The sequence below is a fragment of the Anolis carolinensis genome, chromosome 6 (assembly GCF_035594765.1).
Source record: "Anolis carolinensis isolate JA03-04 chromosome 6, rAnoCar3.1.pri, whole genome shotgun sequence".
Taxonomy (NCBI): Eukaryota; Metazoa; Chordata; class Lepidosauria; order Squamata; family Dactyloidae; genus Anolis; species Anolis carolinensis.
Window position 1 is genome coordinate 3078170 of NC_085846.1, and position 14833 is coordinate 3093002.

At 42.9% G+C, this 14833-nt stretch overlaps 1 protein-coding gene across 2 annotated transcripts in view; it reads right to left on the bottom strand.

Annotated features, from left to right (window-relative positions):
• slc12a9 (solute carrier family 12 member 9) overlaps positions 1–14833 on the bottom strand; it is a 47750-nt gene that overhangs the window by 13009 nt on the left and 19908 nt on the right. For both annotated transcript variants that reach the window (XM_062958165.1, XM_062958166.1), the window contains exons 7-12: positions 12407–12518; positions 7458–7615; positions 7260–7342; positions 3706–3830; positions 3388–3580; positions 784–958 (exon numbers count right to left, since the gene is read on the bottom strand). In XM_062958165.1, the coding sequence (XP_062814235.1) occupies positions 784–958; positions 3388–3580; positions 3706–3830; positions 7260–7342; positions 7458–7615; positions 12407–12518 (846 nt within the window). The remainder of the gene's footprint in view (positions 1–783; positions 959–3387; positions 3581–3705; positions 3831–7259; positions 7343–7457; positions 7616–12406; positions 12519–14833) is intronic.

Consider the following 14833-nt stretch of genomic DNA (forward strand, 5'->3'; position numbering starts at 1 on the left):
TGCAGCATTTTTCCGAATGAAGCAGAGAGTGTTTGAGGATCGTGACATCCGTAGAGACACCAAGGTGCTTGTTTACAAAGCCATTCCCATCTCAACCCTGCTCCATGCCTGCGAAACGTGGACGGTCTCCAGACATCACACCAAACTCCTGGAGCGTTTCCATCAGCGTTGCCTCAGGAAAATCCTGCAAATCTCTTGGGAAGACAGGCGGACAAATGCCAGCGTGCTTGAGGAAACAAAGACCACCAGCATGGAAGCGATGCTCCTACGCCATCAACTCCGCTAGACTGAAGGCCACGTTGTCCAAATGCCCAAAGATCACCGTCTCCCAAAGCAGCTCCTCTACTCTGAACTCAAGAACGGGAAACGGAATGTTGTTGGGCAGGAAAAGAGATTTAAAGATGGGCTCAAAGCCAACCTTAAAAACTGTGGCATAGACACTGAGAACTGGGAAGCCCTGGCCCTTGAGCGCTCTAATTGGAGGTCAGCTGTGACCAGCAGTGCTGCGGAGTTTGAAGAGGCACAAATGGAGGGCTTAAGGGAGAAACGTGCCAAGAGGAAAGTGTGTCAAGCCAACCCTGACCGGGACCACCTTCCACCTGGAAACTGATGTTCTCACTGCGAAAGGGAGAACATGCAGATCAAGAATAGGTCTCCTCAGCCATCTACGGATCCATCCCCAAGACAACAGAAACAGAGAACCATCATCCTCGAACTACGAGGGATCCCCTAAGTAAGTAAGTAAGTACAGCCCCCTTACATTGGGGAGCGGGAGAGCCTTACCGAGGTCCCCGATCTCCACGTGTCCCAGGACAAAGAGGCCTCCCTTCTTGAGGTGGTTGATGAACTTCATGAGTTGGGAGCCACCTCGAGGGTTGGCCACCATCAGCAGGATCTGCGGCCGCCAGAACTTGACGTGGTCTTTCCGGATGTCCAGGAGGAGCAAGTACTTCCGCACCTTTTATTGATGGGGCAGAAATAACAATAATAATACTTAATAATAATAATACACTAAACACATGATATAAAATCAACATATGGCAGTAATAGAATGTAAATCAAAACTCATGACTGAAAATGTGTTGTCGAAGGCTTTCATGGCCGGGATCACAGGGTTGTTGTATGTTTTCCGGGCTGTCTGGCCATGTTCTAGAAGTATTCTCTCCTGACGTTTCACCCACGTCTATGGCAGGCATCCTCAGAGGTTGTGAGGTATGGAGAAACTACAACAAGGAAGGTTTATATATCTATCTATCTATCTATCTATCTATCTATCTATCTATCTATCTATCTATCTATCTATCTGTGGAAAGTCCTGGTTGAGAACTCTGTCAGTTGGAGGCCAGTGTGAATGTTGTAGTTGATCACCTTAATTAGCATTGAATAGCTTCATCTCCTGGCTTCTTCCTGCCTGGGGGCATTCTTTGTTCAGAGTCATTAGCTGCCCCTGGTTCCCATGTCTGGGACTCCTCTGTTTTCAGAGTGTTGCTTCTTATTTACTGTTCTGACCACTCCAACAACGATCATGTCAGACGACACAGAGAAGCCATTGAAATCCACAAGCATGTGGACAACTTCAACAGAAAGGAGGAAACCATGAAAATGAACAAAATCTGGCTACCAGTACTAAAACAACTCAAAAATCAGTAAAGAAGCCAGGAGATGAAGCTATTCAATGCTAATTAAGGTGATTAACTACAACACTCACACTGGCCTCCAACTGACAAAGAGTTCTTCTCTCACCCTGGACTTTCACAGATATATATAAACCTTCCTTGTTGTAGTTTCTCCATACCTCACAACTTCTGAGGATGCCTGCCATAGATGTGGGCGAAACGTCAGGAGAGAATACTTCTAGAACATGGCCAGACAGCCCAGAAAACATACAACACCTCATGACTGAAAATTGACTGAGCAGGCCTACTAGAAGAGATGGGTTTTCAATTGGGTCTTCCACACCGACAGCTCGTTTAGATGTTGGATCTGTTCCACAGAAACGAGTGGGGTTCACATCCCACTCATTTGGAGATACGGCTGCTTCTTTGGATACCTTTCCATGTTGGTATGTCCACCTTTTCATAGAATCATAGAATAGCAGAGTTGGAAGAGACCTCATGGGCCATCCAGTCCAACCCCATTCTGCCAAGAAGCAGGAAATCGCATTCAAAGCACCCTCGACAGATGGCCATCCAGCCTCTGCTTAAAAGCCTCCAAAGAAGGAGCCTCCACCACAGTCCGAGGCAGAGAGTTCCACTGCTGAACAGCCCTTCTCACAGTGAGGAAGTTCTTCCTGATGTTCAGGTGGAATCTCCTTCCTTTCCTGTAGTTTGAAGCCCTTGTTCCCTTGCGTCCTAGTCTGCAGGGCAGCAGAAAACAAGCTCCCTCCCTCTTCCCTAGGACTTCCCTTCACGTATTTGTACATGGCTCTCATGTCTCCTCTCAGCCTTCTCTTCTGCAGGCTAAACATGCCCAGCTCTTTAAGCCGCTCCTCATAGGGCTTGTTCTCCAGACCTTTGATCATTTTAGTTGCCCTCCTTTGGATGCTTTCCAGCTTGTCAACATCTCCCTTCAACTGTGGTGCCCAAAATTGGACCCAGTGTGATTCCAGGTAAAGTGGTCTGACCAAGGCAGAATAGAATAAGGGGAGCATGACTTCCCTGGATCTAGACACTATTCCCCTATTGATGCAGGACAGAATCCCATTGGCTTTTTTCGCTGCCGCATCACATTGTTGGCTCATGTTTAACTTCTTCCCCACGAGGACTCCAAGATCTTTTTCGCACACACTGCTGTCAAGCCAGGCATCGTCCCCCATTCTGTCTCTTTGATTTCCATTTTTTCTGCCGAAGTGAAGTATCTTGCATTTGTCCCTGTTGAACTTCATTTTGTGAGTTTCGGCCAATCATCTCTCTAGTCTGTCAAGATCGTTTTGGATTCTGCTCCTGTCTTCTGGAGTGTTAGCTATCCCTCCCAGTTTTGTGTCGTCTGCAAACTTGATGATCGTGCCTTCTAACCCTTCGTCTAAGTCGTTAATAAAGATGTTGAACAGAACCGGGCCCAGGACGGAGCCCTGCGGATGGCACTCCACTTGTCACTTCTTTCCATGATGAAGACGACGCATTGGTGAGAATCACCCTTTGGGTTCGTTCGCTTAGCCAATGACAGATCCACCTCACCGTAGTTTTGTCTAGCCCACATTTTACTAGTTTGTTTGCCAGAAGGTCGTGGGGGACTTTGTCGAAGGCCTTACTGAAATCCAGGTACGCTACATCCACAGCATTCCCTGTATCGACCCAACTCGTAACTCTATCGAAAAAAGAGATCAGATGAGTCTGGCATGACTTGTTTTTGGTAAATCCGTGTTGGCTATTAGCAATGACCCCGTACCTGGTGGAAGATGAGGGCCTGGCTGATGTAGCCCCAGGAGGAGGCGGCCGAGCGGAGGTGGATGAAGCCCAGGAGGAGCAGCATGAGGCCCAGGCTGCCCGAGGCCCCGGCCGGGCTGATCAGGAACATCATCACCAGGCAGGAGACGATGCCCAGGAAGCAGGTGTGCCACGAGAAGAGCTGGAAGGTGGGCCTGCGGGAGGAGAAGGACGCCGGCTTCAGACCGATACCTATCAGTATCTTCATCACCCAAATGATTCCTCTTCTCTCGCCTGCACCGAGTGACCCTCCCGCCCACCCGCCGGACACCTCACCCACCGGAAGTTGGGAGCAGAGGCCCACTCCAGCGCCAGGCAGGCCAGGTCCACGGCAGCATAGGCCACGAGGTAGAAGACGGTCACGATGCCGGCAATGGTGTTGAGCTTCCCCACCAAGAGCACCAGCTGCGGAAGGAGGCAGGCAGTTTGTTTTGGCCTGAAAGACTTTTTTTTTGTGTTGTCGAAGGCTTTCATGGCCAGGATCACAGGGTTGTTGTGTGTTTTTCGGGCTGTGTGGCCATGTTCCAGAAGCATTCTCTCCTGACGTTTCGCCCACATCTATGGCAGGCATCCTCAGAGGCTGTGAGGTATGGAGAAATATTTACCTCTTTGCTTAGTTTTCTCCATACCTCACAACCTCTGAGGATGCCTGCCATAGATGTGGGCGAAACGTCAGGAGAGAATGCTTCTGGAACATGGCCACACAGCCCGAAAGACACACAACAACCCTGAGACTTTTTTTTGCTTTGCTTTTTGTTCTAGACCAGGGGTCCTCAAACTTTTAAAGCAAAGGGCCGGTCTACAATCCTTCAGACTGTTGAGGGGCCGAATTATCATTTGAAAAAAAAAATACAAACAAATTCCTATGCACACTGCACATGTCTTATTTGTAGTGCAAAGCAACAACAACAACAACAACAACAATGAAAGAACAATACAATATTTAAAAATGAAAACAATCTTAACCAACATAAACCTATCAGGACTTCAACGGAAAGTATGGGCCTGCTACTGGCCAATGAGATAGTCAAGTTAATTAGGATTGTTGTTTGTTGTTGTTGTGTACCTTCAAGTCATTTCAGAATTTGGGTGAGCCTAAGTCTAAAATTAATTATTTATTTACTTACTACATTTATTACTACATTTATATCCCACCCTTCTTACCCCGAAGGGGACTCAGAGCAGCTGTATGTACATACAATATATTATATTATTAGCATAGCACAATATTAGCATTATACATTACTATATTGAACTATACCACTATACTGTAATATTATATGTAATATATAACATATAATTAATATTTTATATGGTATTACTATTAGTATTATATTGTGTAACATTATAATATTTTTATCAATATTATATGTATATACAATATATTATATTATTAAAACTGATATAAAAATGTATTATAAAACTGAGGGTGGGGGCCAGGTAAATGACCTTGGAGGGCCGCATTCGGCCCCCGGGCCTTAATTTGGGGACCCCTGTTCTAGACAGTTGTTTAATTATCAAACTTCAGCCCTCCAGGTGTTTTGGACTTCAACTCCCACAATTCCTTTTTTTTTTTAATACAGTAGAGTCTCATTTATCCAGCATAAACGGGCCAGCGGAACATTGGATATTGTGTTCCCAGCCTGGTCCCCTTTTAAAGGACTTGCATCCTCAACCAGCCGGTCATCTTTTGCTGCAGCTGCGCATCGTTGCCAAAACGCTGGTTGAGACGCAAATGGCAGAGTTTTGTGGGGAAGGAGTTGCCAAGCTCATTCATCGCTATGGTAAGTGCCTAGATTTGAATGGCAACTATGTTGAGAAGTGGTATTTGGGTGTGGCTTTCAACTGCATATGGTAAATGTTTTCTCCTATACTTTTTGAGGATGCAAGTGGCAGAGTTTTGTGGGGAAGGAGTTGCCAAGCTCATTCATCGCTATGGTAAGTGCCTAGATTTGAATGGCAACTATGTTGAGAAGTGGTATTTGGGTGTGGCTTTCAACTGCATATGGTAAATGTTTTCTCCTATACTTTTTGAGGATGCAAGTGGCAGAGTTTTGTGGGGAAGGAGTTGCCAAGCTCATTCTTCACTATGATAAGTGCCTAGATTTGAATGGTGACTATGATGAGAAGTGGTATTTGGGTCTGGCTTTCAACTGCATATGGTAAATGTTTTCTCCTATACTTTTTGAGGATGCAAGTGGCAGAGTTTTGTGGGGAAGGAGTTGCCAAGCTCATTCATCGCTATGGTAAGTGCCTAGATTTGAATGGCGACTATGTTGAGAAGTGGTCTTTGGGTGTGGCTTTCAACTGCATATGGTAAATGTTTTCTCCTATACTTTTTGAGGATGCAAGTGGCAGAGTTTTGTGGGGAAGGAGTTGCCAAGCTCATTCTTCACTATGATAAGTGCCTAGATTTGAATGGTGACTATGATGAGAAGTGGTATTTGGGTCTGGCTTTCAACTGCATATGGTAAATGTTTTCTCCTATACTTTGTTCATTTTTAATTCCAAAACGTAATCTACTTTCTGGATAACCCTCGTATATTACTCCAATTCTTTTTTTACTTTTTTTTGCATGCCCACCATTGGTGAAAATATGGCTGTTAGAAATTGTGGGAGTTGAAGTCCAAAACACCTGGAGGGCCCAAGTTTGCCCATGCCTGCTCTAGGTTCTCCAAAAGGTTCTGCCAGACATTGGCCGTAGATTCAAGCATGGAGGGGAGTATGATCCTATTAAGGGGATCTTGTGGGGCTGTGTCATGATCTCCGATCTTTGACATCTCCGGACATAGAGCAAGTGCTGACAAAGCCATAAAACGGGCCAGCCATAAAACCTCAATTACCCTCTGGTATGTGAGAGCCCCTATATAAACGGGCTACAGAGAAGATTCTGGTATTCTGTACAATAATGATGTCATGATCTCCGATCTTATGACATCTCCGGACACAGAGCAAGCGCTGACAAAAAACAGATGCCAGCCATAAAACGGGCCAGCCATAAAACCTCAATTATCCTCTGGTCTGTGTGAGCCCCTATATAAACGGGCTACAGAGAAGATTCTGGTATTCTGTACAATAATGATGCCATGATCTCCGATCTTATGACATCTCCGGACACAGAGCAAGCGCTGACAAAGAACAGATGCCAGCCATAAAACGGGCCAGCCATAAAACCTCAATTATCCTCTGGTCTGTGTGAGCCCCTATATAAACGGGCTACAGAGAAGATTCTGGTATTCTGTACAATAATGATGTCATGATCTCCGATCTTATGACATCTCCGGACACAGAGCAAGCGCTGACAAAGAACAGATGCCAGCCATAAAACCTCAATTACCCTCTGGTATGTGAGAGCCCCTATATAAACAGGCTACAGAGAAGATTCTGGTATTCTGTACAATAAAACCTGTTGGAATCTAAAAGGTTTCCCCTGACGTTAAGTCCAGTCATGTCTGACTTTGGGGGTTGGTGCTCATCTCCATTTCTAAGCCGAAGAGCCAGCATTGTCCGTAGACACCTCCAAGGTCATGTGGCCGGCATGACTGCATGGAGCGCCCTTACCTTCCCGCTGGAGCGGTACCTATTGATCTACTCACATTGGCATGTTTCCAAACTGCTAGGTTGACAGGAGCTGGAGCTAACAGCGGCCGCTCACGCCGTTCCCAGGGTTTGAACCTGGGATCTGTTCGTCTCCAGCTCAGTGCTTTAACGTTGGTGCTTCCTTCTGTGGAAGACTTACCCACAGCACAACTGGAAGAAGAGAACCTTACAGGCTGATGGAGATGTGAAAGACTAGGAATGGAGGCCACCTGGGGAGGGGAGCCAGGCCTTTACCTGCACCAGGCCCCAGGTGTAGAGGACGGCCACCCAGGGGTTTCCTCCTTTGGAGACGATCTTGGCCGGCGCCAGGACGATCCCTGTCGGAGGAAAGAAAAAGACTTATGATGGTAACGGCGGAGTTGTAAGATGAGACGCTTTGTGGATGAGAAGTGGGAGAGGAGAAGCAAAAAGTGGAGAGCAAGAGGGACCCACCGAAGAGGTCGTCCTTGGCCAAAGCGTGGAGGATGCGGGAGGCGCCGATGAGGTTGCTCATGGAGGCCGAGAGCGAGGCCGAGTAGATGCCCACCAGGACGAAAGGCGGCCAGACGTTGATGGAGCGGAAGAAGCCGTAGTCGCCCTGCAGCAGCGCCCTGCGGAGGAGGAGGAGGAGGAGGAGGAAGCGGGGTTTGCAAAACACAGCACACACAAACACACACTACACACATACACCTGGAGGGCCCAAGCTGGCCCATACATACACCAACACCTCGCAACACAAGATCAACAACAGGACACTAATACTGCGGACATAATACCTGAAGCAGAGCCTCCAACATATATCACCATAACAAAAAGAATTTAGAAATATATTGTCGCTTACCAGAAGAAGTTTCCAAAACTGGAGAAATACCTGAGAAAACCAGTTGTGAATTATGTCTATATTACCTTTATTTTCCGTTACGGAACCTATTCCAGCCAACAACCAGCTACTCAGGATCTGCATTAACGTCGTATCTGTTTCCCTTGCTTTTGAATTTGCTCTGGTCATTCTGAATTTACTTCTGTTATACTGAATCTTTGGAGATGCCTTACATCTTTGACACCATCAGCACAGGAGTTGGAACACCTAAAAGACTTTTATCACATTGGGTTGATGACCTAGACCAGTGATGGCCAACCTATGACACGTGTTGTCAGCACTGACATATATATCTATATATATATAAAAGAGTGATGGCATCATGGCAACCCACAAAACAACAAAACTACAGGCCCCCAAAACCTCGAAATTTGACAACACAACCCATCATCCACGCCTCTAGGTTGATACAACAAAAAGAAAAGAAAAATAAAGTCCTAATTAGAGAGAGAGGAATAATTGCTTTTATCCAATTGCTGCCAGTTAGAAGGCTAAGCTCCTCCAACTAGGTCTCCTAGCAACCCAATAAAAAATAATAAAAAACACTAAAAAAATTATACAATAAAATACTATAATAACAGAAAATAACTAAAAATAATACAAGAAAATAATAAAATATAATAAATAAAAATATAACTAACAATAAAATTAATTAAAAAATTCAAATAACGTCAAATAAAAATTACACAACAATTTTTAACCAATACCACCACCACTTTGCCACAGCAACGCGTGGCTGGTCACAGCTAGTATATATATATATATATATATATATATATATATATATATATATATAAAAGAGTGATGGCATCAGGGCAGTGGACAAAACAACAAAAGTACAAGCCCCCCAACCTCGAAATTTGACAACACAACCCATCATCCATGCCTCCAGGTTGATACAACAAAAAGAAAAGAAAAATAAAGTCCTAATTAGAGGGAGAGCAATAATTTTTTTATCCAATTGCTGCCAGTTAGAAGGCTAATCTCTGCCCACTTGGTTGCCTAGCAACCAGCCAAGGGACAGCCAGGCTTCAGTTAGGGGACAGGCAGATTTAGGCCTCACTTAGGCTTCTTCCACAGATTATCTGATTTTAACTGGATTATATGGCAGTGTAGACTCAAGGCCCTTCCACACAGCTATATAACCCATTTAGAATCTTACATTATCTGCTTTGCACTGGATTATCTTGACTCCACACTGCCATATAATCCACTTCAGTGGGCATTTTATACAGCTGTGAAGAAGGGGCCTCAGATAATCCAGTTCTAAGCAGATAATTTAAGATTATCAATATACAGTAGAGTCTCGCTTATCCAACGTAAACAGGCCGGCAGGATAAGTGAATATGTTGGATAATAAGAAGGGATTCAGGAAAAGCCGATTAAACATCAAATTAGGTAATCGTTTTACAAATTAAGCACCAAAACATCATGTTATACAACAAATTTGACAGAAAAAGTAGTTCCATGCGCAGTAATGCTATGTAGTAATTACAGTAGAGTCTCACTTATCCAACACTCGCTTACCAATGTTCTGGATTATCCAATGCATTTTGTAGTCAATGTTTTCAATATATTGTGATATTTTGGTGCTAAATTCATAAATAGAGTAATTACTACATAGCATTACTGTGTATTGAACTACTTTTTCTGCCAAATTTGTTGTCTAAGATGATATTTTGGTGCTTCATTTGTAAAATCATAACCTAATTTGATGTTTAATAGGCTTATCCTTAATGCCTCCTTATTATCCAACATATTCGCTTATCCAATATTCTGCCAGCCTGTTTATGTTGGATAAGTGAGACTCTACTGTACTGTATTTTCAAATTTACCACTACAATATCACAATGAATTTAAAACACTGACTACAAAAACATTGATTATGAAAAGGCAGACTGCGTTGGATAATCCAGAACATTATATACGTGAATGTTGGATAAGTGAGATTCTACTTTAATATGAAATAATTACTGGGATAGAATAATGCAGAACAATATAATCTCTAAAACCAGGACAGTAAATAAACAGGGGAATTCCACACAGGAAACAATCGGGGCCAGCTAACACCTCCCAACAAAGTATTCCCATCATCAAAGTCTGGCAAATCCTCTGTTTTCTCAGGGCCACAGACAGTAGAAGCACATAAAATATCGCAAACAACACCACTCTGAAAACAAGGGAATTCCAGACAGGAAAGAATCAGGGCCAGCTAACACCTCCCAACAAAAAATTCACTCAGGGAGGAAGCAGCCAGGCTTTAAAGCTGCAAGGCCATTACATCCTAATCATTTTTCCTAATTGCAGCATTCATACTTGCCTCCAACAGACAAAAAAAACCAATCAGAAATATTGTATATTCACAACCTTTAGGAAATAATATCCCCTGATGGCGCAGCATGTTAAAGCGCTGAGCTGCTGAACTTCTGGACCGAAAGGCTGCAGGTTTGAATTGGGGGAGCGGAGAGAGCCCCCACTGTTAGCCCCAGCTTCTGCCAACCCAGAAGTTCAAAAACATGCAAATGTGAGTGCATCAATAGGTACTGCTCTGGCGGGAAGGTAACGCCGCTCTATGCAGTCATCCCACATGACCTTGGAGGAGTCTACGGACAACGCCGGCTCTTCGGCTTAGAAATGGAGACGAGCACCAACACTGAGTCAGACATGACTGGACTTAATGTCAGGGGAAAACCTTTACCCTTTACCTTAACTACCACCAGTTCCTCAATACTTTATTTCCCATACCACCATATTTTGCCACAGCAACGCGTGGCCGGGCACAGCTAGTATATATATATATATATAATGTGCATAATTTTTGCTGACATGCTGCCGCATGCAGATTGATTGGATGATTAATGTCTTTTGTGGCCAAATTTGGTGTGATTTGGTCCAGTGGTTTTGTTGTTTACTCCATGGGAATTATGCACATTACATACATATATATATATATATATATATATATATATATATTCATTCATTCTATTATTATTCTATTATTATCGTAGTATATTATTACTATTATATTATTATATTATTATTCATTATTCATGACTACATTGAAACTACAATAGAGAGAAATCAGCGTGGAAACTGCAAGAGGTATCATAGATTGTTGTACATGGAAATAATTGTAGTAAATAGTTTTTGATTGATTAAATACAGTTATATATTACAATTATATATTTTTGTTATTTAAGCTGTATATATTGTGAAATTACGTTTTTTTTTTCTCGAAGTGACACACCACCCAAGTCATGCTAGTTTTTTTGGTGAATTTTGACACACCCAAGTGCAAAAGCTTGCCCATCATTGACCTAGACTGTTCTACTCTAATCCTGTGTTTTACTCAGTTGGAGTCCAGAGTAAATCCTTCCAGGATTGCAGAGAGACTGAGTCTGTTTGGCTCTAATCCGTGTTTAATCTAATTGAAGTCCATAGGAAATTCTTCCAGGACTGCAGAGACTTACATCTAATTGTTTGGTTTAATTAATTAATTTATTTATTTATTTACAGTATTTATATTCCGTCCTTCTTTCTCACCCCGAAGGGGACTCAGGGCGGATTACAATGAACACATATATGGCAAACATTCAATGCCAACAGACAACAACATACATTAGACAGACTCAAGAGGCATTTTTAACATTTTTCCAGCTTCACGATTCCGGCCACAGGGGGAGCTGTTGCTTCACTGTGACTTTTGTTGGTTTAAGATGCCTGCCTATGTAATAATAGACCCACTGATCTGCCCTTTTATTGTCACCATTGTAATTTATAGTAGTTCATTGACTATGTCAATTATGTAACTATCTCCTCCCGATTTGACACATTCACCTTTCGGCCCAGACTTGTGTTTGATATACCTGTTTTAACATTTTATCTTGTAAGATTGTCCTTTTGATTGTTTTACCGATATTGTTGATTTATTGTTGTAAATTTGTGTTTTTGTTTTGATTTGATATTGTGATGTTGGGCAAGACCCCATGTGAGCCGCCCCGAGTCCCTTCGGGGAGATGGGGCGGGGTACAAGAATAAATTATTATTATTATTATTATTATTATTATTATTATTATTATTATTATTCACTGTCCAGAAGTGGCTGTACTTCCTCATTCCTTTCCTCATGTTTTGCTGGCAGTTTTATGGTGTTGTAAATTAGCCTCCCGCATAAAGCGTCCCTAAATTTCCCTAATTGACAGGTGCAACTGTCTTTCGGGGCTGCATAGGTCAACAGCAAGCCGGGGCTATTAATGATCGGAGGCTTAACCCGACCCGGGCTTCGAACTCATGACCTCTCGGTCAGTAGTGATTTATAGCAGCTGGTTACTACTATTTAGAAAGACATTTTTTTTCATTTTTAATTTCATATTATTTCAGAGGATTTGGCATTGGTTTAGTTTACGTGAAATGTATATGGTGCTCTAAAGTATATTGAACCATTATTGTTCTCTATTGTTCAGAATAGACATCTGTGTTAGTTATTATTTTATTCCATGCCTGGCCTACGCCAGCACCTCACCTCTCACAGGTGAAGCTGGTCATGAAGAAGAGGAAGAAATAGATGACGAAGGTGTAGACCACGGCCACGATCGTGCCCTTCGGGATGGAGCTGCTGGCGTTCTTCAGTTCTCCTGAAGGACAGGACATTGTCGTCAGAACAGTCACGGATTGGAAAATGGGCACGTTTCCCCACAGTTCCCCAACAGTTCAGAAACCCAAGCTGCCCACAAAAGTCTAACCCAAATGTGCAACCGAGAGTGACTTTTTATTGGCAACCAAAATGCCACAAAGCGATGCCAGCTTTGTGCTTTTGCAGAACACTTCATGAGTGTAGGAAGAAGATAAATCAGAAATAAAGGCTGCAACGTATTCGGGCAGCTCTATTCTGCATCTCACCCCATTGAATGTTCTAGGTGTCTATAAAAATGCTGTCGTATTTATCAGAAGGAAAAAGGCACAGTTATGCATGTGGTGATAATAATAAAGTTCTGGAACACAACACACCAGACATCACAGTTGTGGAAAAGAAAAAGGTTTGGATCATTGACAGTCGCATTGACGAAAAACAACAGGAAAAACTCAGCCGCTCTCAGGACCTCAAGATTGAACTTCAAAGACTCTGGCAGAAACCAGTGCAGGTGGTCCCGGTGGTGATCCGCACATTGGGTGCCGTGCCAAAAGACCTCAGCCGGCATTTGGAAACAATAGACATTGACAAAATCACGATCTGCCAACTGCAAAAGGCCACCCTACTGGGATCTGCGCAAATCATCCGAAAATACATCACACAGTCCTAGACACTTGGGAAGTGTTCGACTTGTGATTTTGTGAAACGAAATCCAGCATATCTATCTTGTTTGCTGTGTCATACAATTATTATTATTATTATTATTATTATTGTAAAGATGTCATGATCATTGTGTTTTATTCATGATTGCTATGTTTAGGTTGACTGTTTAAGGTTATATATTTCAGCTATTCTTATACAGAAGCTGGGAGCCTCTAAGGCATGGCCAGGAAAAGGGGCGTGGCTTCACCTTGCTGGTGGAAGCCTTAGAATTTAAAATTTAGCAGTTGGAATTTGGCAGTTGGAGTTTGTCGGTTGAGCAGAGCAGTTGGTTCTGTTCAGTGGGAAAGGAGTGTGATCGAAATAAAGAGATTGTGGGAGGAAGTTGAGCAGCTAGAGAGTTTTAGCGGAGAAGGGCTAAAATTAAAGTTGCTGAGCCTTTAGTAGGAATAACTAAAGAGCTGAGGTTACATCCCTAAGTCATAGAAGGACTAGGGTTAACCAGTTAAACTCCCCAGTCCAAGTTTGATCGGGTACAGATCAATTAAGTTCAAGAAGGACAGTATTCCTAACTGAAAGAAACAAGTCTTATAAAGCTAATACCATACTAAGCTCAGTGAAACGATTGAAAAGTCTTGCAACACTTACTGTACAGAAGTAACATCGTTCAACTTAAGTTATAACATTCTTGCAACCATCAAGCTTTGTACTATAAATAAACAAGTTACTGTTTCTTCAAATGTTGCTCATTATTTGAGCAAAGCATCTTTCAAAGGTGGTGGCAGCGACAACATAGAAAAGTGAAATACATAGAGGTAGAAGGTGAACCCTTCGCATTTTGGTGGCAGCGGTGGGATCCAAAAAGGTTCCATCCCTGTCATCACGTCAAGTCTTCACATAATTGGTGGCAGCGGTGGGATCTGAAGGGATTCCATTCTCTGTCACGTCAAGTCATCACATAAATTGGTGGCAGCGGTGGGATACGTGTAACAAAAACTGATTCAGTGCCTGAAATTCGTGTGGCAAAAGTCAGTTTGGTGCCGGAGATCAGCTTTAGGTAAAAGGGCTGAGGTAAAACTTGTCTGGAAATGGCCACCAGGAAACAGAAAAAGTTGGCAGAGGAGGCAGGAGAGCTTTCCTCCTCAGATTCAGAACAAGTAACCTTGTCTGAAATGTCTCTCAAGTATCAATTAGAGATGAAGAAATTGGAGGATAAGCAAAGAGAGAGAGAATTCGAATTGAAAAAGATGGAGGATAAGCAAAGAGAGAGAGAATGGGAGGATAAGCAAAAAGAGAAAGAGAGACAAGCTGAGGAGAGAGCCAGGCAGGCTGAATTGGAGGATAAGCAAAGAGAGAGAGAATTAGAGTTGAAGAGAATGGAAATAGATTTGGAGAAGCAAAGATTGACACACTCTCAACCTCATGCTGATACCCAAGAAGGGGATTTGAGAGCTGAAGCACCTGACGTAATTTTAAAAAGGTTTCCCAGATATAACAAGGAAGATGATATAGAAAAGTTCCTTATATCCTTTGAAAGGTGCTGTAAAGATTTTGAAGTGAGTGAAGACAAATGGATGTTATATCTGAGGCCACAAATTAGTGGAAAGCTTCTGGAGATATATAGTGATATGGCTGAAGACACTCACAGAGATTATAAGA